The sequence below is a fragment of the Taudactylus pleione genome, unplaced genomic scaffold (assembly GCF_031769625.1).
Source record: "Taudactylus pleione unplaced genomic scaffold, aTauple2 ptg000095l, whole genome shotgun sequence".
NCBI lineage: Eukaryota > Metazoa > Chordata > Amphibia > Anura > Myobatrachidae > Taudactylus > Taudactylus pleione.
The window spans coordinates 4625381-4651375 of record NW_028284497.1 but is presented as its reverse complement, the minus strand read 5'-3'; the positions used below and the strand labels follow the sequence as shown (position 1 = coordinate 4651375).

Here is a 25995-nt window from a genome sequence, read left to right as displayed (position 1 = left end):
GGACAGGTGGGGTCTTCCAGAGATCACCTCATGGTGTCACGGCACAACAACAAGTTGCCGTTGTACGGGTCTCGCACAAGAGACGAAAAGGCGTCTCTGGTGGACGCTCTGTCCGTCCAGTGGATGTTCCGGTTTGCTTATCTCTTTCCTCCGTTTTCCCTTCTTCCACGGGTAATCTGGAAATTCAAACAGGAAGGAGGGACGCTCCTGTTGATAGCTCCTGCGTGGCCCAGATGGCACTGGTTCTCAGACCTTCAGGGTCTGTCCGTGGACATTCCTCTGCGGTTGCCGCTACGACCGGACCTACTGTCACAGGGTCCTTGTCTTCACCCGCACCTGACTTGGCTGTCTTTGACGACGTGGCTGTTGAGACGGCCATGTTAAGGTCCAGGGGGTTTTCCAGCTCTGTAGTACGAACTATGCTAAGAGCTCGGAAACCGTCTTCTGCAAGAATACACCATCGTGTTTGGCATACGTTCTTCCAGTGGTGTCGACCAAGAGGTTATGCACCCTGGGAGTTCTGTCTGTCTAGAGTGCTAGCCTTCCTACAGGCGGGACTAGACCATGGGCTTCGCCTTGTTTCTTTGAAGGTGCAGGTATCTACCCTGTCTGTCTGGTTCCATCGTAGGATTTCTACAATCCCTGATGTGCGCATCTTTATGCAAGGTGTTCTTCAAATTCAGCCGCCATTTATTCCACCGGTGGCGCCTTGGGATTTAGCTGTAGTCCTGAGGGCTCTCCAGGGACCGCCGTTTGAACCACTGGGCTCAGTGGACCTTAAATGGCTGACAGCAAAAACAATTTTCCTTCTGGCCATTGCTTCGGCCAGACGTGTTTCTGACTTAGGGGCTCTCTCCTGTAGACCCCCTTTTCTGATTTTTCATAGGAACAGGGCGGTGCTGCGCACTCGTCCTGGATTCCTCCATAAAGTTGTTTCAAGTTTCCACATCAACGAGGAAATTGTTGTGCCGGCTTTCAACTCACCTGACCTGTCAGTGGGTGAGGCCACTTTGGACGTTCTGCGGGCCTTAAGGATTTATGTTGACCACACTTTTTCGTTTAGGAAGTCGGACGCTTTGTTTGTCCTCTATGGCTTCCGTAAAAAGGGTTGGCCTGCTTCAAAGCAAACTTTGGTAGGTTGGAACCGTATGGCTATTTCAGAAGCTTATCTTCATGAGGGCCTTCCGGTTCCATCCTCTGTGAGGGCTCATTCCACTAGGTCTGTGGGTCCTTCGTGGGCAGCTCGACGTGGTGCCTCTGCAGTGTAGATCTGCAAGGCTGTCACGTGGTCCTCTGTCCATACCTTTGTGAGGTATTACGCGTTTGACACCTTTGCCTCTCAGGATGCTTTCTTCGGGCGGCGGATTCTCCTTTCAGCACAGGAGCGTCCCCACCCTTGAAGGATACTGCTTTGCGACATCCCCAAGGTATCCTGTGGATACCCTATGGACCCTGATGTAGAAAATATGAGATATGGTAAGAACTTACCTTTGTTATCTCTATTTCTACGAAGTCCATAGGGTTCCACAGGACTCCCGCCCTGTCGTACCTGTGCTGCAGATACCGGTTTTTCCGTCTCCCTCTGGTGAGAATGTGATTCTTGTGTGTGTCCAGATCTTTTTTCTCTCTCTTCCTTATCGTCCTTCGGCCTATGGCTTGGTACGTAACTGAGATGCCTTGGCTCGGGGGCGAGGTATAGGAGGGGGACCCTAGTGCATCCTGGGAGGATGAAAGCTTAACTCTATGGTGCCCGATGCCTGACGTCATCACCTATAGCCAAGGTATCCTGTGGAACCCTATGGACTTCATAGAAATAGAGATAACAAAGGTAAGTTCTTACCATATCTCATATTTTTCTATTGTGACACTGCTTGAAATTTACTGCAAAAAAGACCGATACACTGTATATTTTTCTTCTCTTCTTCTATGCACTTCTGAGCTATCGGGGAGTGAGACAAGGGACACGAATAGAAAGAATTGTACATCTCGTCTACAGGATTACAAATTTTACGGATGATTTGACACCATTGTAAGCGCCAGTATCTGAGGACTTCCAATTTTCTTTTTCTAAGTCATGGCCCTCATCCAGATCCCCCCCCCTTCCACCTTTCCCCTTGACCCTATCCCCTTCCACTTCTTCAGCTACCTTTCTCCTTTTACCTGTTCCCATCTTGCCCACCTCTTCAATCTCTCCTTCTCATCGAGCACAGTCCCTTCTTCATTCAAGCATGCCCTTGTCTCCCCCATTCTTAAAAAACCTACCCTTGATCCTAACACACTATCCAACTACTTCACTACACTGAAATTGCCAAATCCAAGGTTCACTACTCTCTCTTAATTCTCCTCAACCTCTTTGCTGCTTTTGGCACTGTGGACCACACTTTCCTCCTGCAAATCTTTCACTTCATTGTCTATATAATACTGCCCTCTCCTGGCTGTCCTCCTACCTCTCTGACTGTTTCTTCTGTCTCCTCTCATGACTCCACCCCCACACATACTTCCACTGAAAGTAGGTGTCTTCCAAGGTTCTGTTCATGGACCTCTCCTATTCTCCCTCTATACGTCCTCTTTAGGTAAGCTCATCATCTGTTTTGACCTCCAATATTATCTCTATGATGATGACACTCGGATCTACCTTTCCTTCCCTGACCGCTCCCCCTCTCTCCTCCAACTGTTTTTGTGCTATCTCTTCATTGATGTTCCAGCACTTTATTAAGCTTAACATGTCTAAGACTGAGCTGATCATCTTCCCGCCCTCCTGCATAACCTCACCTTCCACAATTTGTATTGACAGCACAACCATCTCCTCTAGCCCCCAAGTGCGCTGTCTTGGAGTTATCCTTGACTCCTTCAAACCACACATTCAGTATCTTTCACAGCCCTGCCGTTTTCATCTCAAAAATATTTCCAGGATCAGACCCTTCCTCACCCTGGATGCATCTCCATATTAGACTACTATCTGGCCTCCCTGACTCCTACCTCTCCACTCCAATCTGTCCTCAATGCTGCTGCCTGGCTTTTCTTCTCCAAATGTACTATATCTGCCTCCCCCTCCTACAAACCCTACGCTGGCTCCCCTTCAGAACCTAATTCAAGCTTCTCACACTCACAATGCACTCACCCAATCCTCTCCCATTTACATCTGACCTTATTTCCCTTCACACTCCAGTCCTCCCTCAATGAATGTCGACTCTTCTGCCAAATAATTACTTTCTCCGAATCCTACCTCCAAGTTTTTGCCCGTGCTGTTCCCTACCTCCGGAATTCGCTTCCTCTCATTATCAAACTGTACACCTCTCTTCAAAACTTCAGACGGATTCTCAGGACCCACTTCTTCATTAAAGTCATACGGCTCTCATCCTAACCCACTGCCCCATGCTCACGGTCTACCCCTTCTGTGTCACCCTTGTATGTCTGCCCCTCCCCTTTAGAATGTAAGCTCTCACAAGCAAGACCCTCCTGCCTCTTGTGATTTTCCTTCCCTTACTTTTTCCATCATCTACTCAATACTCCCTACATCGACACCTAACCTTTAGTTTATGCCACCCTGCTGCTTATTTAAGTGTTGTAACCTCTGTTGCATCAATGTTTTTAAATTATGTACTTGTTATGCATTGTGTTGTAAAGTAAAGATGCATACACAAGTAAAGATTTTCTGTCCAACCATCCAACTAGTTGATTGCTTGGAATGAAAATATGGTAAGGTATGAAAGCAAATGACAATCAGCAATTTGAATCTTTAAGTGTGTATGCACCTTAAATCAGTGTTTTCTTGTTTTGTTCATTTGTTTATGTATTTTTTTAGGCGGTGCAGAACTCTCTTGGCACCATAAAAATAAAGGCTGAAGATGATAATAATAATGTGAGCCCTTAGCAGACTTGTGATTACAAAGAGTATTTATTTTGTATAGTGATGCAAGCTTACCACGTAGATGGACTCCGCTCCCATCACTGCTGCGGCGAAGTTTAGAGGCTGGAATTCAACCTGCAAGGTAGGTGTTTGCAGGTAGGTGGTTTTTAATTAGACACTTCACTTTAATCAGTGCCTCTGGCTCTTCAGGATTGTGGAACTACAAAGTTCAGCATGTGCTTTTGGAGGGCAAACTAGAAATTGTAGTTCCAAATAGAGAGCCATAATTTGCACTGGCATACACCCAGCTATAGAATACACATATAGGTGGAGATTCAAATAGCCGTCAGCAACTCGCTCAGTTTTACGATGCAGGTTATCTGGGCAGTAAAACCTTGCTTGTCTTTTGCTTGCACGTCTGTGAGATGTGAGCAAAGAAAAGCAAGACTTTCCTTCTGTATTAACCAGATAGGTGTGCAGGTGGAACCTTGCACTTAATTAAATATTCTCCTTAAAATGGAACTGTCATGTTACCCAAATCTCCTTAAGAGATTGACCATTGTTCATGCACAATGGACCATTACTGTGTGCTCGCACAACAGGCTGAAATTTGTCAGCCAGCATATGGCTATGGATACCATCAGTTCTTTGAGCCTTGGATGCCAGCATGATCGTAAGGCAGGGTAGCCGATAATGTGATAGTGGCTGGGAGCGTGGTTACGGCTGCAATGGAGTAGGAAGCTACTTGCAGTAGCTACCTGACAATTATCCTGACCCCAGATGTCTGTCTGTCTGTCTGTTGGTGTGAAGCACTTCTACCCTATGCTGACACTGTTGGAGTGTCCTGGAGCTGTTTAGAATGAGTGCTGAGCCTGTGAAGAACCCCTCTAATCTCCCCTGCCAGAGTCCTCACAGCCATACTTGTGGAGCTGTCTGTCTCCTGCCTGTGTTTACTGCTGGCAGTACAGAACAACCAGCTCCATCTCCTTGTTATCAAACACTGAAGCTAGGAATAAAACTACAGACGCCCGGCATACCAAACAAGGGTAAGCTGGGCAGCAGGTGCGGACAGCCGCGAGGGGGGGGGAGGGCTAGGTTAGAGGCTCCCGAGGGGATTTAGGGTCAGGCACCCCCCCGGGGAGGGTTAGGTTTAGGCACTTACGGGGGGGTTAGGGTTAGACATCCCTAAGGGAGGGTTAGGGGGGGTGAGAGGGTTAGTTATACTTGCCTTAATTACCTGTCTGGATCTTCACTGCTGCCGGTCTTCCGGCGGTCATTCATACAGATCCCGTTGGCAGCACAGTGCACCAGTACATGCTACAGTTGTGACCTGAGATCAGTGTGTTCACATAGTCTATATAGGACTGACCCCTCTTCTTGCCCTCCTGTGCTGAATCTTGTTTATTGCCTGATAATATGGGGAAGTCAGGGCAGGCTGCTGTTGCTGCGAAGATGGAAAAATATGCACGATCCTTTGCCCCACAGCTGCCCCCTGGAGGTGCTGCCCAAGGCCCCTCTTCACCCCATGCTTCTACATCTTCTGGCTCTGAGCAGATTTCTACACCTGAAGTTACCCTAAAGCAGGTTCTAGAAGCTGTCACCATCGACGAAAAGCGTCTGTCTGATAAAATGGAGAAGGTACAACTGGATCTTTCGTTATAACGCCAAGATCTTCAACAACGTGTGCTTTATTGGTCTTCCTGAAAAAGAAGAAGGTTCTGCCCCAGAGGATTTTCTGGTGAAATTGCTGGTTGATACATAGGTAGAGCCAGGTAGTTTAAAAATGCCCTGTGATTGTATATAAGGGAGGTCCTACTCTTCCCTAGTTTAATTTCTTGTCTCTAGCTTACATGAGCAGATGGCGTGTTTTTATTTTGTGCGAAGAAGCTGTGGCTTACCTTCTCTCCATTCCTTGTTCCTGAACCAAGGATTGGTTGGCTCCCTTCAGGACAGTTCTTATAGCAAAAGAAACAAAAATATTCCACCTTCAGAACTGGGGAATTTACGCAGTACAGTAGACAGTCTAAGGCAGAGGTTCCCAAACGCGGTCCTCAAGGCTCCCAAACAGTTCAAGTTTTAGAGATATCCATGGTAGAGCACAGGTGGTTAAATCCAATAATTAATCAATTAAAAATCTGAGGTAATAATTAAGTCACCTGTGCTCAACCAAGGATCTCTCTAAAACCTGAACTGTTGGAATACCTTGACGACTGCATTTGGGAACCTCTCCTTTAGTCTGAGTGTCTACTGTACTGCGAAAATTCCCCAGTTCTGAAGGTGGAATATTTTTGTTTCTTTTGCTATAAGAACTGTCCTGAAGGGTGCCAACCCATCCTTGTCTTGTCTAAGGGGTCAACATAAATAGGAGCGAAGGGTGCTAATTGTCTTTGCAACAGTACGGCAATATGCAGCGCAATATTCCCGACCTCGCACGAACAGAAATGTTTGAATCCGGCAGTACTGTAAGTGTGGCATAAAGCCATCCTTACTGGAGCCTAGAGTAATTTGCATTTAATTGGATTGACCTCTAAATATAGTTTGACTAATCTTCCATATGAAGGGGATTTTCTATTTGGAGAATTATTACATGCAGTTGCAAGAAACTATAAGCCAGGACAGTACAATAGACAAAATTATTTATTCTACCTGTAGACAACTTTTTTGAGATTAAGGGGTAAATTTACTAATGTGAGAGTTTTTAGAAGTGAGTTTTAAAAGTGATGTTGCCCATAGCAACCAATCAGATTCTACTTAACATTTAACTAGCACTTTCTAGAAGATAATAGCTAGAATCTGACTGGTTTCTATGGGCAACATCACTTTTAAAACTCACTTCTAAAAACTTTCACTTTAGTAAATTTAATCAGAAATCTCAGTATTGACTTGTCAGGATCTGTATGCTCCAACATCAGCAAGATGCATTATTTCACAGTATATAGGCATAGGGGATAAAACCAGGGCTTCTGCTTCAGTTACTGTAGATTAGAGGGGCAAGGATTTGTATTCCAAATAATCCCCAGTTTATCACATTATTCTGGACAAGTGAAAATTTAACAAGATTGTCAGTGCCGTTACTCATTTTCAGATTCTTGTGGTCGTACAACAAAAATATGCCTAGGATTCTGGATCCTGGAACATCTGAGTCAGATAATCGGAAAAGACCACACTAGCCAGATCACCTCTGGTAATTGGCCCAACCGTTTGGTAGAAATAGGGCTGAGCTGGGAACCAATAGATTACATTTATAGAAATGTGCCTGAATTGGGTTATCAAGAAAAGAGAACTTCTGTGAAAATCTTCAGAAGGAAAAATAAGGTACAAATACTCTGAGCTTGAAACCTGAAGTCAATTCCAGCTTTCCATATCACAGACAAGAATGTATTACAGTACTATCTGAGCCAAAGTTAAGTCTATGGGAAAGTTTGACATTATGGCAGCTGGTCACAATGTCAAAGTACCTAGTCCAAAATCATGGGAGCGAAGGAATAAAGAAGTGCAAGCTCAGAAAAAGTAAATAAACAAGTGATAATGGAAGAATTATTATTACCAAGACACACATGGTTATTATGCTGGGGTGTAGTATGACTTGTCGACAGTCATCAGGTCAACATGGTCATTCTGACGACATGCAGCATGTACTATACACCCCCAGATATAAGGCACACAGTGTTATGTAGCTGGATAATGTACTATATACACCCCCAGATACAAGGCACACTGTGTTATGTAGCTGGATAATGTACTATACACCCCCAGATACAAGGCACACAGTGTTATGTAGCTGGATAATGTACTATATACACCCCCAGATACACTGTGTTATGTAGCTGGATAATGTACAATACACCCCCAGATACAAGGCACACAGTGTTATGTAGCTGGATAATGTACTATACACCCCCAGATACAAGGCACACAGTGTTATGTAGCTGCATAATGTACTATACACCCCCAGATACAAGGCACACTGTGTTATGTAGCTGGATAATGTACTATACACCCCCAGATACAAGGCACACTGTGTTATGTAGCTGGATAATGTACTATATACACCCCCAGATACAAGGCACACTGTGTTATGTAGCTGGATAATGTACTATACACCCCCAGATACAAGGCACACAGTGTTATGTAGCTGGATAATGTACTATATACACCCCCAGATACACTGTGTTATGTAGCTGGATAATGTACAATACACCCCCAGATACAAGGCACACAGTGTTATGTAGCTGGATAATGTACTATACACCCCCAGATACAAGGCACACAGTGTTATGTAGCTGCATAATGTACTATACACCCCCAGATACAAGGCACACTGTGTTATGTAGCTGGATAATGTACTATACACCCCCAGATACAAGGCACACTGTGTTATGTAGCTGGATAATGTACTATACACCCCCACATACACTGTGTTATGTAGCTGGATAATGTACTATACACCCCCAGATACGAGGCACACAGTGTTATGTAGCTGGATAATGTACTATACACCCCCAGATATAAGGCACACAGTGTTATGTAGCTGGATAATGTACTATACACCCCCAGATATAAGGCACACAGTGTTATGTAGCTGGATAATGTACTATACACCCCCAGATATAAGGCACACAGTGTTATGTAGCTGGATAATGTACTATACACCCCCAGATACAAGGCACACTGTGTTATGTAGCTGGATAATGTACTGTACACCCCCAGATACAAGGCACACTGTGTTATGTAGCTGGATAATGTACTGTACACCCCCAGATACGAGGCACACAGTGTTATGTAGCTGGATAATGTACTATATATCCCCAGATACGAGGCACACTGTGTTATGTAGCTGGATAATGTACTGTACACCCCCAGATACAAGGCACGCTGTGTTATGTAGCTGGATAATGTACTGTACACCCCCAGATACAAGGCACGCTGTGTTATGTAGCTGGATAATGTACTGTACACCCCCAGATACAAGGCACACAGTGTTATGTAGCTGGATAATGTACTGTACACCCCCAGATACGAGGCACACTGTGTTATGTAGCTAGATAATGTACTATACACCCCCAGATACAAGGCACGCTGTGTTATGTAGCTGGATAATGTACTATACACCCCCAGATACAAGGCACGCTGTGTTATGTAGCTGGATAATGTACTGTACACCCCCAGATACAAGGCACGCTGTGTTATGTAGCTGGATAATGTACTGTACACCCCCAGATACGAGGCACACTGTGTTATGTAGCTGGATAATGTACTGTACACACCCAGATACAAGGCACACTGTGTTATGTAGCTGGATAATGTACTATACACCCCCAGATACAAGGCACGCTGTGTTATGACCAAGACAATTTCTGTACCCAAACCACATTAGCAGAATATGCAGAGCAGTTCTATTTATGCAGCTGCTGCTCAAATAAGCTCCCAAATCTACCAAGTAACACTCTGTATCTGCTCTCTGCCAGCGTTACTGGCTACTGGCGACCAGTAACGCTGGAACCGGCCAGGGCCGAATTAAGGCTTTTGGGGGTCCAGGGCACTTAAAACAAAGGGGCCCTAATGTCTAAAATTACGTGATCTCACTTTTTCTCTGTGTCTATAAGTATTGTCACAACAACATACCCAGCAGGGCTGGCATGACCCTATTTAAGTGAATACAAACAGAGCTCAGAAAGGGGAATAAGGCTAACTTATTAGTCCTGCACACATGCTGCAACTGCATTTCACAATAGGACTTTTGTATTGTAGCCAGTGCCCTAGGCCCAACTCCCTGGGCGGCAGAGGCACCACTCACACACTCATAATTAAGGAACAAGGCTGAAGTTGGCTTCTCATTCCACCAGCTTCTTGTTCACTTCTTATTCGAGCTTCAGCTTCTTATTCACTTCTTATTCATTTTCCAGTTTCTTATTCAGAACATGTTATATTAAAGCAATTAAATCAAATTGAATCACCAAGTTTACATTGTATAAACAAAATAGAATGTCTATTACAAAAAATTCAATGGTATTTTGCTTGGCCTACAAAGGTTTTTGGCATGAAATAGGGTGGTAAAGTGGGCACAGGCACCAGATTTTCTACATTTGAATAAGTAGCTGTAATTCTGCAAAGGTTAAATAGCCTTGGGCAACAAATTTGACATTTGGATCACTTACATATGACCCACTTGTAATTTGCCTTGTCCAACATTCACTCCAATATTTGTCCCTGGAAACCTGCCCCCCCCCCTTCCTTCCCGGCCGGTTCTGCCTGGCTGTACTGTGCCCCAGCCGCTGGCGCGGACCCCGGGGGCTGTTGCTTGTGGGCAGCTTTAAAGGGACGTGGCCGACTGGGAGATCTGAGCTGTGCAGAGGGGCTGCAATACTATCCTCTGTTCTCCCCGTGCCGCATGCTGCTGCTGCCGGAAGCGCCTCCCCTCTGTTCCCCGGTGACGCTTGTAAGTTCTTCTTCAATTAACTGTTTATAGTAAATAAACAGTTAATAGAAGAAGCACTTACAAGTTGTCACTGGGGAGCAGAGGGGAGACGTTTCCAGCAGCAGGCAAAGGGGTGAACATACACCCAGAGCTGGAGGAAGACCTGCAGGTAAGAGGAGGGGTCTGATGACATAAGGGGCATGTGGAGATGTCTGATGGAGCATGTGGATGGTCTTAAAATGCATAAGGGGCACAAGGAGAAGTCCTGTTAGCCCATAATAGACCACTGAAGGGACGGCACATAAGTGGCATGTAGTCAGATATTTGGTGCTGCAGGTGTCAGGTCTATTCCAAGTTATATTGCAAGTGATCATGCATTTTCTTCAAATTTCCATTTCCCCAATGCTCCTCAGCAACAATAATTTGGTTTATTTTATCACAATAGTGATTTAGACATCTTTAATACCCCTTTCAGACAGAGAAAAGAACCCAGTAATTTCCCGGCTGTTTCCGGATCTACGCAGTTTTTTTTTCTGTCAGAAAGGGTCAACACAGGATCAAATTCCCAGGATTCGACCCAGGTATTTACCTGGGTTTTTCCCGGGTCTTACTGGGGTTGGCGGCCATCTGAAATGCTCCGACCAGGGTTTTTCAACTCCGGGCATAGTAGCCAGCGCTGATTGGCTGAGATGGCGGTGCACAGGCTGATTGACTGAGCGGCAGGGTCTCCCTGATTGGCTGAGTGGGTGGGGCAGAGAAGCGCTGGCATCTGATGTCACAATTCTGCTGCTAAAAACAGAGAGAGAGAGAGGCATGGTGCACTGAAAGGAAGAGGAGCTCCGCAAACAGATCAGTGGCACAGTGAAGGACGCGATAGTCTACATAAACATTGCTAAGATCCTTTCCTCAAGGGGCATTGTGCGTCACCACCCACTTTTCATGACCATCTCTGTGTGCCATAAAAGCAGTCCTTTTATTATGACACACAGTATATTGCAGGGCTGACATGGGTTCTATGTGAAAGGGGTCAACCCGAAAATTTCCCGGGTCTAATGTGCTGTGTGAAAGGGGGGTTAGGAGCAAATTCCCGGGTTCTTCCCGGGTTGAAATATATGAGAAAAACCCGGGTTTTGGGGATTTTTCTGTCTGAAAGGGGTATCATTAAGAAGTTGATTTATTATTGCTGTGTGGGGTTTATGTACAGTTGGATTTATACTAACTGTGCATGCATGTACTGTATACAGCAAAAGTGTGTAGGTCTAATGGTGCATATGTACTAAACAATTAGAATGATAGAATTGAGATTGCGTAGTGTGATGCGTTTTCTTTCAATCAATTTGCTTACCAATGCGCTTGACAGTTTTTTATTCTCCAATCCTCAAACAAGGCAATTGAATTCAATTAAACAGTTTATAGCAACAATATTATACAATACAATACATTAATACATTTCAGAAAAAACAATATAATGGACACTTTTTCTGAGAATGAAAGTTACTCTCTGGTCCGAGTAATATTTATTAAACAGGAACGCAGGATACTTGATCCACCTACTGGAGCAATGGGTTAAACACAAAAGAGCATACAATATCACCTTCTTCTGCAATAATTGGACCCCAAATGACACAATTGATTACTTTCAGGTGCACCTGAACCTCTAATGCATTAATCTCTTTGTTATATCTCTTCATGCCAGAGTTAACTGTATCAGTTTGATATGGGTATACCGTTGCCCGGGATGTTGTGTAGCTTAAGTAGAGAAGAAGTCTATAGATCCTCAGACAATACAAAGTCCTGCGATGCTATAGATGGGGTGTAATAAATTGTAGCAGCCTTTCCTGGCTAAGTTCCCTGTAAATGGGTTGTGAGAAACTAGTAACTCCACTCGCTGTTAATGCTGTAATGAACGTACGGTGCCCTTCTGAGCTATAGATAAATTCTTCGCTAACTATGCCAAGGATAGATGCTTTTTCTTTAATTTTGCAGTCACAGGGTTAATTATGCCTGCTGAGATGACCTTACGGTTCTCTCCCTGCCCAACTCTGACCTGATGTTAGCTGACAGTGTTCTGCTAATTCTCCTTCTGGCTTTTTTCACAGTTAGGTAAACTATAGTTCACGTTATAACAGCTGTAACTGCTGGGTTATAAGATATCCTGCTTAAGAGTCACAAGAATCTATTGCCTTGCATCTAAACCTCTCCTGAGCTGACAGGGCGAGAGTTAACTGGAAGTTTGACTGGTACTTCACTATGATACATGTACTGAGCAGTTCATATAGTGTTAAAGTGTCAGTGTATAAAGATTTGACAGACTTGTACTGTTGGCTGTACTCCACAGCAGAGGTAACTAGCTGACAGGGCGGGAGTTAACTGGAAGTTTGACTGGTACTTCACTATGATGCATGTACTGAGCAGTTCATATAGTGTTAAAGTGCCAGTGTATAAAGATTTGACAGAACTGTACTGTTGGCTGTCAGTCTCTGTGCAGAGGGAGGAGGCCGGGCGGTTCTACTGGTGAGGACGCTTCCCTCTGTTCACGCCCCCGCAGCAGCCGCTCGGCTCCCCGGCTGTCAGTCTCTGTGCAGAGGGAGGAGGCCGGGCGGTTTCACCGGTGAGGCCGCTTCCCTCTGTTCATGCGCCCGCATCAGCCGCACAGCTCCCCGGCTGTCTGTCACTCTGCAGGGCAGGTTTAGAGGCGGTGCCCGGCTGGTACGACCTCCTCCGGCAATGCCTCCAATGCTTTCCCCTTATTCAACTCAACAAGCGCAGCGTTTCCTCCCTTACACTGGCTTACCGCAAGCAGACTCCTCCCGGCATTCCCCGTGGGTCCTCTTATATATTAGCGGTCGCGTGCGGGTCAGCTTCCCGCACACGCCGCTCTCTTCACTGCCCACCTATGTAAGCTAAAGGGGGGAAGGATTCCCCTCATAACAGTTGGATTGTCCTGTCCTTGGCCGCGTGCCCGCTGATTCCCTCAATGCCAAGAGTGGGCAGCAGGCTCCATTTGCTCCCCCTGAGGGGGGTAGTTCACTCCAATGTTCCCCAGGAAGGGGTTAACAGGTCCAAATGCACTGTATTTATCATGATGCACTGTATATACATATTAACCAGTACCTGGATCCCTTATAAGCAAAGCAACATGACCACATAAATATATATTGGCAACCTCCAGTTTCCTATCCGTGTAAACACATCAACTACAGCATCCTGTCATTAAAATACAATGCATTTTATGTATTTATCTTTGTGTATATTTATGAATTTACCAGCAAGCACTTCTAAGGGTATTACAGTCCTCCCCGCTAAAATGATGCATGTCCCCATGCATCCATTTTTCTAACAAATCTGAACTACTTCTAGTCAAATACTACTATTGTTTCTCTTACATCAACTGTTGCAACTATGAGGCTAAATACAATATTTACACATATGACAATTTCAATTGGTTATTGTCTTTCACAGTTCCACTTGTCAATAGCTGTCCTATTGCCGGTACCGGATGGGAAGTATTCCCTTGGTAGTTCTGGTAGACCACCTGAGTTCAGGCATGACAAACATGTCTTCATAATCGGTTTCGGGTTGGTCATTTTCCCCTGATTCTCCAACTACGGGGTTTAGACGACCATGAACTACCGGCCAGTACATGTTCAACATCAATTTCAGGGTATCACCTGGCTGTGATTCAGCTTCATTTCCTAGAACAGGTGACACCTTTTTAGGGTTTGTTTCTGACTCATTTCCCGAGCCTTGATAGAGTTTCAGTTGGTCTCGATGAACTAATTTTTCCAGGGACCCATTCTCTTGACTAATTTTATAAGTCGGAATCTCGGCATTAGGGATTTCAGTTACTTTGTATAGAATGGTTCCCCATCTTGAATCCAGCTTGCTATGCCGTTGATTGTTTTTTTTTCCATACTCTATCTCCCACTTTCAAAGGTTTAGCATGTGCTTTCAAATTGTAGTATTCCTGCTGTCGTTTCCTCTCGACCTCCAAGTATTGATCCATCAATGCCTGAGCTGTTTTTAGCTGGTTTTGATGCTCTTGGACCCATTCGGTTTTGGGATAGGTATTCAAACTGAGGGTCTCAGGTACGTTTAATCGGAGATCAACTGGTAATTTTCCAAGTCACCCGAAGAGAAGGTAATAAGGAGTGTATCCGGTGGTACAATGGACAGTGTTGTTATATATATATATATATATATATATATATACACACATACATACATCAGTTCGGCCAACAAGGTGGGCCACTCTTGTCTTTGTAGTGTCGGGAGAGCTCGTAACATATTAATCACAGTCCCATTCATCCTCTCACAAGCTCCATTCCCTTGGAGATGATAAGCGGTGGTGCGCATCTTTTTCCATCCATATAGCACACACAGCTCTTTGAACAACTGGGATTCAAAAGCTGGGCTTTGATCCGTTAGGATTTTAGAGGGGTATCCATAAGGACGGACAAAGGCTCTCCAGAAAAGTTCTGCCGTGGTTTTGGCAGATAGATCCCGTATGGGGAGGACGACTGCAAATTTGGTGTAATGATCCAACATTGTGAGGGCATATTGGTATCCCAATCGACTTGTTTCCAGTTTTACGTGATCGATGGACACTACCTCTAGAGGTTGCCGACTGATAATTGGATGGAGAGGTGCTTTCTGGTCATGGATAGGAGGTTGGCGAGCACTGCAAACGGAGCAACGTTTACACCAATTTTCCACATCTTTCCGGAGGTTGTTCCAGTAAAATCTGGTCCAGAGATTCGCTTCGGTCTTCTGGCTCCCAAAATGGCCCGAGTCATCATGGTAAGCTTTTAACACCCAGTTGACTTTTGACTACGGCACCACAATTTGTGTGATTAGGGAATGGGAATGGTCAGTACTTTGTCGGAGAATCGTATCTCCATGAATCCCTAATTTTTCTCTTTGTCACCACAATTAGACCAATTCGGGCTCTGCTGCTTGTCTTTCCGACTTAGTCATGCCTTGTTGCGTAAGCATCATCCTTTTTAACCTCCGGAAGGAGGGATGTTCATCTTGCCGTCGTGCCCATTCATTTTCACTTTCAGTCGTTTCTGGTTAACTGTCTTCTGTTGTACCTACGGTTAATGCATTTTGCTTTGAAACCCTTCCAGGTAAATTGAAGTTTGGGATTTCTATTTCTTCCCAAGGATCATCTTCTATGAATTCTTCCGCTTCACCAGGAATTCGCGATAAGGCATCGGCATTAATGTTACTGCAGCCACTCCGATATTGGATCCCATAATTATAGTTGGCGAGACGGGAGGACCATCTTTGTTCCAGAGCTCCCAGTTTTGCAGTGGACTGATGTGCCAGGGGGTTACAGTCAGTATATGCACTGAAGGGAGTCGTAGCTAATCTCAGAATTTTTCGGTGACTGCCCACACCAGAGCTAGGAATTCCAGTTTAAAGGCACTGTAATTTTCGTCGTTTCTCTCGGTCTTTCTCAAGCTTCTGCTGGCGTATGCTATTACGCGTTCTCTGCCGTCTTGTACTTGAGACAGTACAGCACCCAATCCTCGTTTGCTGGTGTCGGTATGGAGACGGAATGGTTTGCTATAGTCCGGGTATGCCAACAGAGGGGCCTCGGTCAGAATCCTCTTAAGCTGGTCAAATGCGGCTTGTTGCTCCATTGTCCATGAGATAGTGATCTTTCTCCTGTAGTGATCTCGGGAGATCCCTCGAAGTACCTCCAGAAATGGCGCTGCGATGTGAGCAAAATTTTGAATGAATCTCCTATAATACCCGATGAATCCCAGAAATCGGCGTACATCTTTCACCGTTTTAGGCTCAGGCCACTCCACCACGGCCTTAATCTTCTCCGGGTCTGGGGACACTCCAGATGAGCTCACGATATGACCCAGGTACTGCACTTGAGGTTTGAGGAGGTAACATTTGGAGGGTTTCAACTTAAGGCCGTATTTGATCAATTGTTGGAAAACCTCTTGGAGGTGTTGAAGATGGTCGGTATATGTTCGGGAAAAGATAATGATGTTGTTTAAATAGAGTAAGACAGTTTCAAAGTTCTGGTGACCAAGACAATGTTCCATCATTCTCTGAAATGTGGCGGGGGCATTACAAAGCCCGAATGGCAGCCGTAGGAACTCAAACAACCCCATAGGGGTGATGAAAGCTGTTTTTTCTCTGTCTGCCTCTGCCATTTGGATCTGCCAGTATCCGCTGGTGAGGTCCAAAGTAGAAAAATACTGGGCAGATGTTAATGCAGTGAGAGATTCCTCGATCCAAGGAAGAGGGTGGGCGTCCTTATGTGTTAGATTATTTAATTTTCTATAATCGATGCAAAAATGGAGTTGGCCGTCCTTTTTGCGTACCAAGACCATCGGAGCTGCCCATGGACAATGACTTTCTTGGATAATGCCAGAAGCTCTCATGTCCTCCCAACAGCTTCCACACAGTTTGATATAAACCTGGAGCCAGTGGTCGATGACGCTCTTTTACAGGTGGATAATCTCCTGTGATTATATGATGTTGGATCTATGTCACCACTCCGAGGTCAGTTGGACCCTGGCTAAAAGCCTCTGAATTCTCCCTGGCTAAGTTAAGATCTCCCAGTCGATGTTCTTCAGATGTGCCACTATGCCCTATTTGGAGTTCATCCCACCATGCTTTTTCAGTTTTGGGTTCGACCTTGGTAGAAGCCATTAACTCCTTTTGATGGACATTAAAACTGAGGTTAACTACATTCTGGAAAGTAGTCCACATCAGTTTAGCCATAGGTTGGTTTCGGTATAATTTAACTCGGCAGTTATGAGGGTTCAGAATTCGTATGGGTACTCAACCATTCTTTACAGTCACTAGAGCACTTGCCACTAAGACGTCGCAACTCGCGGAAATGACACTTGGTTCAATGAAAGCCTCGTAATCCTGTCCGCTTGGGCCGTAGCTGTTTTTTTCCCACACTATGGTCTCTGAGTTTGGCTGGAGTTTAACAGGTCTACTGTCTGTAATTCTGACTTTGCCAATAGCGCCGGGATTCTGTGCCAATTTTTGGTGACCTTGGATGACCTTAATAGTTTTCTGTAGAGTTTGTCGTGCGGGTAAGATTGCCTGAGACATTTCTCCTCTTAATATAGAGACCAATTCCTCTGGACATTGCTGGAGGATGTTCATCCCTAGTGTAACGGGTGCTACTTTTGCATCACTGGTTTTGGTTAACAGACAGCCTTGTCGAACAAGAGAGGTCTTTCCAATTTGCACATCGGCCTCCCAATACCCGACACAGGAGATACCTAGGCCATTACTGGCAATTAGCTGTAGCCATGACGGAGGCGGTAATAACTATTGTCCATCCCCCCCAGTGTTGGTTGAATTTAGCGAGCTGTATAGTGGTGATCTGCAACCCAGTATCCAGCATGGCTAATGTTTGTACGCCGTTGATCAAGATGGGGATAGTGGGACACGATCCTACATATTGGGGCCACCATTCTTCCGGATGAGGATCTACTCCGCCGGCTCTCCCCGAGGTTCGGCCCCCATCCTCGGGGTCTCGGAGTTTAAAGACTCCATGCGGTCACAGTTCCTTGCGATATGTCCACTTATCTCACACCTTCTGCAAATAGGTTTGACTCTCAAGGAAGACCCATCGGTGGGCCTTCTTCCACTTCCTCTAGTGGTTTCCCACCCGTTATTCCCGGTTGATCTCCAATCCGAGTTCCGTCTTGCTCGAGGGGGAGAGATATTTCTTGGCTGCTTTAATTGTCGCATTTCTTTGCGCATTTCTGATAATTCCATGGTTATTTCCGCCAATTGTCCCTTTAGAGCTTGGATGGGGTCCCGAGCTGGTAGTTGATCACTTTTTCCAATGGGATCTCACCCAGGGCTGTTTTCAGTCCTCGTTGGATAGGAGGTGTCTGAGTACCCTGGCATTTCTGGGAATGCAACTCCTTGTCTTGCACTATTTCCTATCACTTTAATAGCTGCCTATTTAAAGTCCAAAAAGGTATCATCTTCAAGTTGCATCCTTAGCATCCGCAATTGACTACATACACTTTCCGTATTTGCGCCCTCAATAAATTGGGAAACCAGGGTTTCGTCAACATCCCTGAATTCCTGATGATCAATGGCTTGGATGGCTTTTAAAGCCTCTTGAAGGCTTAAGGCATAATCTCGAAGGGTTTCGCCCGTCTTTTGGTGTCGGCCGTAGAATTTCATTTTTAATTCTGAAACTGTCTTAGTTTCAAAGGTGTTGGACAGTCGTTCTAATATTTGTGACACTTTCTGTCATTCTACCCGCGGCCATGACGAGACTCCTCTAAGCGCAGCTCCCTTGAGTTGGCCGATTAGTATTTCTACTACTTGCTGCTCACTCACAGGGTATAAGCGGAACATAGCTTTGATCTTCTTTTTAAATTCTAATAAGGTTGTTCCCTCTTCTCCCATACTATCTCCACTATAGGTTGGGAGCCAAGGGGCCCCGAAATAGTACGGCATCGTGATGGGCGACACTAGTGTAGATGGCATTGCTCCACTAGGTGATGCATTGGATGACGGTGAATATTTCTGACTTGGTGAGGCGGGTAATAGTCTCCTGCCTGGAGTGGATGCAGCATTCTGGGGTTCCGACATTTTTTACTTTGTTCGTCCTGTTCGTGTGACGACGAAATGTATTAAACAATTAAAATGATAGAATTGAGTTTGCGTAGTGTGATGCGTTTTCTTTCAATCAATTTGCTTACCAATGCGCTTATAGCAACAATATTATACAATACAATAATACATTTTAGAAAAAACAATATAATGGACACTTTTCTGAGAATGAAAGTAACTCTCTGGTCCGAGTAATATTTAATAAACAGGAACGCAGGATACTTGATCCACCTACGGGAGCAATGGGTTAAACACAAAAGAGCATACAATATCACCTTCTTCTGCAATAATTGGACCCCAAATGACACAATTGATTACGTTCAGGTGCACCTGAACCTCTAATGCACTAATCTCTTTGTTATATCTCTTCATGCCAGAGTTAACTGTATCAGTTTGATATGGGTATACTGTTGCCCGGGATGATGTGTAGCTTAAGTAGAGAAGAAGTCTATAGATCCTCAGACAATACAAAGTCCTGCGATGCTATAGATGAGGTGTAATAAATTGTAGCAGCCTTTCCTGGCTAAGAGCCTGATTCAGAGCCGCTCGTAAGCGGCCGCTCGTTCGTTCCGAGCGATGTTTGCACAACTGCGCATGCGTACGGATCGTAATACGCATGCGCGAACCAGTCAGTGCGGCCGAAAATTGTTTGTTCGCTAAATAGCGAATGCCTGCTATTTTGAGTGACAGGAGGAGGCATATGTGGGTGGTAACAGGGGAAGGTGCTTGAAAACGGGGAGTGAAGATCCGAAAGCAGGCGTGCTTAAAGGTCAAAACGGGCGTTTTATGGGTGTGCATAATTAATACAGCAGGGTCATTGACCACGTCACTGGGTTATTTCATAGTCAGAACTGCTCGCAAGATTGCGGTAGGAAAAACCAACCACAAGAATAGCGAGCAGTTCATACGATGGTCGATGTACTCGATTAATCTAATAAATAGCGGACATGACGTAGGATGCGAGCGGCCAGGGGGCGTAGTTTTCCAAAAAATGACCGCCTGTTTGGTTCGGCCGTTCAGACCTAGAGGCGTGAACAGACCGCAAAGAGCGAACGGTTCATTTGAATAGCCACCCCTTTTTTCTGAACGAGCGAGAGCGCAAATAGCGTCCGGCTCTGAATGAGGTCCTAAGTTCCCTGTAAATGGGTTGTGAGAAACTGGTAACTCCACTCGCTGTTAATGCTGTAATGAACGTACGGTGCCCTTCTGAGCTATAGATAAATTCTTTGCTAACTATGCCAAGGATAGATGCTTTTTCTTTAATTTTGCAGTTACAGGGTTAATTATGTCTGCTGAGATGACCTTACTGTTCTCTCCCTGCCCAACTCTGACCTGATGTTAGCTGACAGTGTTCTGCTAATTTTCCTTCTGGCTTTATTCACAGTTAGGTAAACTATAGTTCACGTTATAACAGCTGTAACTGCTGGTTTTATAAGATATCCTGCTTAAGAGTCACAAGAATCTATTGCCTCGCAGCTAAACCTCTCCTCAGCTGACAGGGCGAGAGTTAACTGGAAGTTTGACTGGTACTTCACTATGATACATGTACTGAGCAGTTCATATAGTGTTAAAGTGCCATTGTATAAAGATTTGACAGACCTGTACTGTTGGCTGTCAGTCTCTGTGCAGAGGGAGGAGGCCGGGTGGTTCTACTGGTGAGGCCGCTTCCCTCTGTTCACGCCCCCGCATCAGCCGCACAGCTCCCCGGCTGTCTGTCACTCTGCAGGGCAGGTTTGGAGGCGGTGCCCGGCTGGTGCGACCTCCTCCGGCAATGCCTCCAGTCGCTAAGCAGCTCCGGTCCCGGCAGACGCTACACGGAGTCCTGCGGCTCCGCTCCACAGCTACCGGTAGGTCCCGCTTTCCCCTTATTCAACTCAACAAGCGCAGCGTTTCCTCCCTTACGCTGGCTTACCGCAAGCAGACTCCTCCCGGCAGTCCCCGTGGGTCCTCTTATATATTAGCGGTCACGTGCGGGTCAGCTTCCCGCTCACCGCACGCGCCGCTCTCTTCACTGGCCACCTATGTAAGCTAAAGGGGGGAAGGATTCCCCTCATAACAGTTGGATTGTCCTGTCCTTGGCCGCGTGCCCGCTGATTTCCTCAATGCCAAGAGTGGGCAGCAGGCTCCATTTGCTCCCCCTGAAGGGGTAGTTCACTCCAATGTTCCCCAGGAAGGGGTTAACAGGTCCAAATGCACTGTATCATGAGGCACTGTATATACATATTAACCAGTACCTGGATCCCTTATAAGCAAAGCAACATGACCACATAAATATATATTGGCAACCTCCAGTTTCCTATCCGTGTAAACATCAACTACAGCATCCTGTCATTAAAATACAATGCATTTTATGTACTTATCTTTGTGTATATTTATGAATTTACCAGCAAGCACTTCTAAGGGTATTACACATACACATGGTCAGATGAATAATTGAACGATTTTTACCCACGATTTCAGACTGTATTAAAAAGAATGAAATCGTCCAAATCTGACTGCAAACACATCAGATGTCAAGATATCGTTATCTGGCATGCTGGACTTAACCCTCGGTCACCCGCACACACACTGCAATTATCAGGGCGATCTGCAGATATCAGGTGGATCGCCCTGATAATTGTATAGCATAGGCGAGAGGAGGATAGTTGTAGGGAGGAGGTAAAGCAGCTTGTTGAGTGGGGGGAGAATAATACTTTGTTGCTAAATAGTAGGAAAACTAAGGAGGTGGTAGATTTTAGAAGATCTATAAAAACCACCCTACAGCCATTGTTTTTGAATGAAGGGGGTAGAGATGGTTAGTGGTATTAAGTTTTAAGGATTTCATTTTACTGAGGATTTATTGTGGTCTTCTCACATCTCAGCTGTGGTTGGTAAGGCTCAGCAAAGCCTTTTCTTCTTGTGAAGACTTCGAGTAGTGGGTTTATGGAATTTTTACTGCTGCGTAATTGAGAGTCTTTTGACTTATGCTATTACAGTGTGGAATGGGAATTCTAAGTGTTCTAATCGAGGCTCTCTAGATACAGTAGTTAAAGCTGCTGAGAGAATCATCGGCCAATCTCTGCCTATGCTGGATGACATCTTTTCTAGGAGGAGTATAGCAAAGGCTACTAAGATCATCTCTGATCCTAGTCATCCATGTTACTCACTTTTCTCTCTGTTGCCCTCCGGGAAACGTTACAGGTGTCTTGGATGCCATACCAGCAGGTTGCGGAACAGTTTCTTTCCTTCTGTAATTTTTTGTTAAAATTTTAATACTGTGTATTTTAAACTGTTACTGGAGTTGTGAGTGCATTGCATTGTAATTTCACTTATGTATTTTTTTTAATGTTGTAGTGACCATAAACAATTTGAATTTATTCATTCATTCCAAGTGTCTTTTTCTTATCATCTTTGCACACCTACTATTCCCAATTGGAATACACATCATTTTGGGAATGTTCCTATTCAGATGCACCGTCTAAACCTGTGATAATTTGGCTAATATGTCTAGTTCAGGTGACCAGAATCTATAACAATCCCTTTTATAGGGCCTGATTCTGAGCTGCTGGAAAAATGGGCATAGCTGTGGGCAGCTGTGGAAGCCCGATTCACTACTTTATGCTAATACGAATATCTATTCTGCCAATATCGGTGTTAATGCGTGTGCAAGTGACACTCTGTGCCGCCCATTTGTGTTATGCTGGCCGCCCCACACATCATCCTTATTATCTGCACTTGCCCCCAGCCCCATGCTAGGTACAAGAGGTCCGTCAGATACAGGCCCCCTATACGTGCACACTACTCGGAATCACATAGAGCATTTGATACATGCCCACGACACTTCTACTAGTCGGGGGGGAGGTTGCATGTGAACTCTTTGTCACCACCCAGTGCACGCTCTGGAACACCTTATTACTCGAACATACAGACTCTGCCAAGTTGCATGCAACTCAGAATAGGACATACATGCACAAAGATTGGTAGTCGCTACTGCGCATGTACTGTATGCAAAAACATTTGCGTTCATGAAGAGAGACATGCCCAGGAGCATCTTAAGAGAGGAGGGGGTCCGTGTGCACTCTCGTGCGGGGCCCTCCTCTCTTCCCGATGCTTGGCAGCCAACTGATGCGGCTGGCCAGCCACCGGAGCATTAGTAGACTACGGGCACTAGAGTGTGCCCGGAGTCTACTGCGCATGCGCAGAACACTGGAAAAATGGCCGCGGGGGCCATTTTCCGGTGTTCTTATCAGCGCTGACACCACGGTTAGGAAAACTGATTTAAAGGTCGACTCAAAAAATTGAAAATTAACCTGCAAATAATTTTATCACTTTCTATCAACTGTTCTTAAAAAGCCCATTATTGTCCCACTGACACCTATTTACAGAGCCGTCACTAGACTTTTTGGTGCCCTGTGCCAGAAAGAGAGTTGGCGCCCCCCTCATTTTTCAAAGGACATAATACACCCAAAAAAGGGGAATGGCCTCATGGGGAAGAGATAGGAGAGGCCAGGGGATGCTGGGGATGAAATAAGAGGAAGCTACAAGTGAGAATGATAATAAACAGAAATTTGACAGGCCCAAACAGCGCCCCCTGACCTGTGGTGCCCTGTTCCATGACACCGGCTGCACTACCCTAGTTACGGCCCTGCCTATTTACTCCCCCCCTTCAACTGACTATAGAGACACTCTTGCATATTATTAGAAATAAATGTATACCCATTTCACTGTTATATGTGTAATTATTATAAGACTAAAGGGGGAGATTTAATAAAGCTTGGAGAGAGAGAACGCACTATCCAATCTGCTCCTAATACCCCTTTCACTTCGCAATCCTGGGTCGCACCAGTGATTTTGTACACTGGTTCATCTGGGGTGAGACCCCTTTCAAACGAGTGGCCTGACCAAGCTGTTTGCAAGGTCTATGACATCACCGCCATGACATGCAAGATGATCTCATCTCCAAACGCCGGCTCTTCCTATGCTGTGGTACCCCGTTCACACTGCACTATGAGCTGGATTGAACCCATGTTCAACAGTGCTCGTTACCTGGGTTGAAATGCTGGGTTATTTCAACTGGGCCCTTTCACACTGCACAATATCCCGGGTTGCTGCGCATTCACACAAACTATCCCAGGTTATTGGTATAACTATTATTTTTCAAACACAGCCTGAAAAAGTGACAGGAGCTGATTGGTTGGTGCTTTAAATCTCACAATTTTATCTCTCACCAAGTCTATTAAATCTCCCCCCAAAAGTTTAGAAATCAAGGCTGATATTCTCATTTATGACTTGGAAAATATTAATGTTTATAAAATAATTTTTATGCTATATTTACTGTAAATCCTAATTGTAAATATAATTTTGATATGTAAGAAAATTGGTAACAAGTTGTTATAATACCCAGCATGTCTTGGAAGTACAGATCTAATTAATTTACATAATTTTGGGATCATCTCTATACTGTATGTGGATGATTAAGTTTCGGCAGGGTGATTTGTCATTGGACCCACATTCTCTGTCTTGTGCCATGGGCAGTGGCACTGCTCGCACACCTATTTACTGTCCTGCTTTTACATAGGTGCTCATACACATTCTGGGTGCAGTGTAAAAGATAGACAGATTAAAGGTCGATAATGTCTAGATAGACAGCAGATGTTAGACAGGAACAAAAGGTCGACAGGGACAGAATGTCGATGGGGTCGAAATGTGGACATAAAAATGGCCAACATAGAAATGGTCATCACTTTTTTTTTTTTTTCCTAACCCTAATCTTCACCCTAACCCTCCCCTTGGTGTCTAACCCTCCCTCCTGGTGCCTAACCCTAACCATCTGGGGAGGTGCCTGAATCATGTTTGCCTACCCTCCCGATTTGGCCGGGAGCCTCCCGATTTTCGGGTTCCACTCCCGGTCCCCCGGAAAGGCAGGCAAGCCTCCCGGAAGTGTCCGACCCTCCCCACCTCCCTCCCTGAAAAACACAGAAATCCCCGCAGCGGGGGGCCCGGTGACGCGATTCACACAGAATCGCGTCATCGTGGCCCCGCCCCCTGCTTCACAATGCCGAAAATCCCGGCATTGTGAAGAGGGGGCGGAGTCACGATGACGCAATCGTGCGGCCACGCCCCCGGCTCCGCCCTCAGTATGACACAAAATGGCCGGCCCGCCCCCTGCTCCACCCCCAATGGCCAGCCCCGCCCCCCGCTAATAGCCGACAATCAGCTCCCTCCCGGAAGGCTGGAGCTGATTGTCGGCAAGTATGGCCTGAATGTATCACAAACACACACAGCGCACAGATAATATACATCACTGCTGTGTGTAATGATTACATTTCTGCTCATCCCAATTATGTGTTTTGATTTACTGACATATAGTTATCACATTGTATTTACCATTAACCCCCAATGCCTGCCTGAGATACATAGCAGTGCTCCCCTGCCAGGGCACCTAGTGATGTCATAGTGGCAGCTTATGATGCCACTATTGGAGGTGTGATGGGTATAACAAGGCAGCTGGATGCTTCCTGTGTCATATCTGATATTGCTGGACTAGTGACAGTACAGATATTTTTCTTCTCATTTCTGAGTGGATAAAATGATATTTCGATGAAGGCAGGAAATAACCATCCTAAAGACCATCAAATGACTGTAAGTAACTCTTACAGGGGCCTATTCATCAACACTAAAATAAAGTTTTTAAGGACATTTTCCTTAACGTTATTTTAGTATTCATGACGCCACTTAGCACAGGAGATATCACTAATATCTCCTTGCTAAGCTCCCCTGCGTTAATTTCCACACACCCCATACATTATTATGGGGATATGGAAATTATGGTATTCATCAAATTCCGAAAATTATGTATTTTCGGAATTTGATGGAGTTACTATTCGCCACTGTGAGGTGGCGAATAGCAGGACAGACTTACCTGCTTCCAGCTGTGCAGGTCCCCCGGAGTCTTCCTCCAGCGCTCTGATGCGTCCTCTGGCTCCGTCTGCAATGCTGACATTGTGTTCTACCAGCAGAACACAAAGCTAAGAAAAAAAAAATGTTTTTTTTTCTAAACTGCACTGTGTGCTGCTGGGAGACCACATGATAGACCAGCAGGACGGAGCCGGAGGTGCTGCTTTGG

At 45.3% G+C, this 25995-nt stretch overlaps 1 protein-coding gene across 1 annotated transcript in view; it reads left to right on the top strand.

Moving 5' to 3' along the window:
- The first annotated feature begins 1802 nt into the window (after positions 1-1802).
- The window catches only part of LOC148526514 (kinesin-like protein KIF19), a 56741-nt gene continuing 32548 nt past the window's right edge, over positions 1803-25995 (top strand). The window contains exons 1-2 of the mRNA XM_088470204.1: positions 1803-2029; positions 3912-3992. Of these exons, the coding sequence (XP_088326330.1) occupies positions 3933-3992 (60 nt within the window). The 5' untranslated portion in view covers positions 1803-2029; positions 3912-3932. The remainder of the gene's footprint in view (positions 2030-3911; positions 3993-25995) is intronic.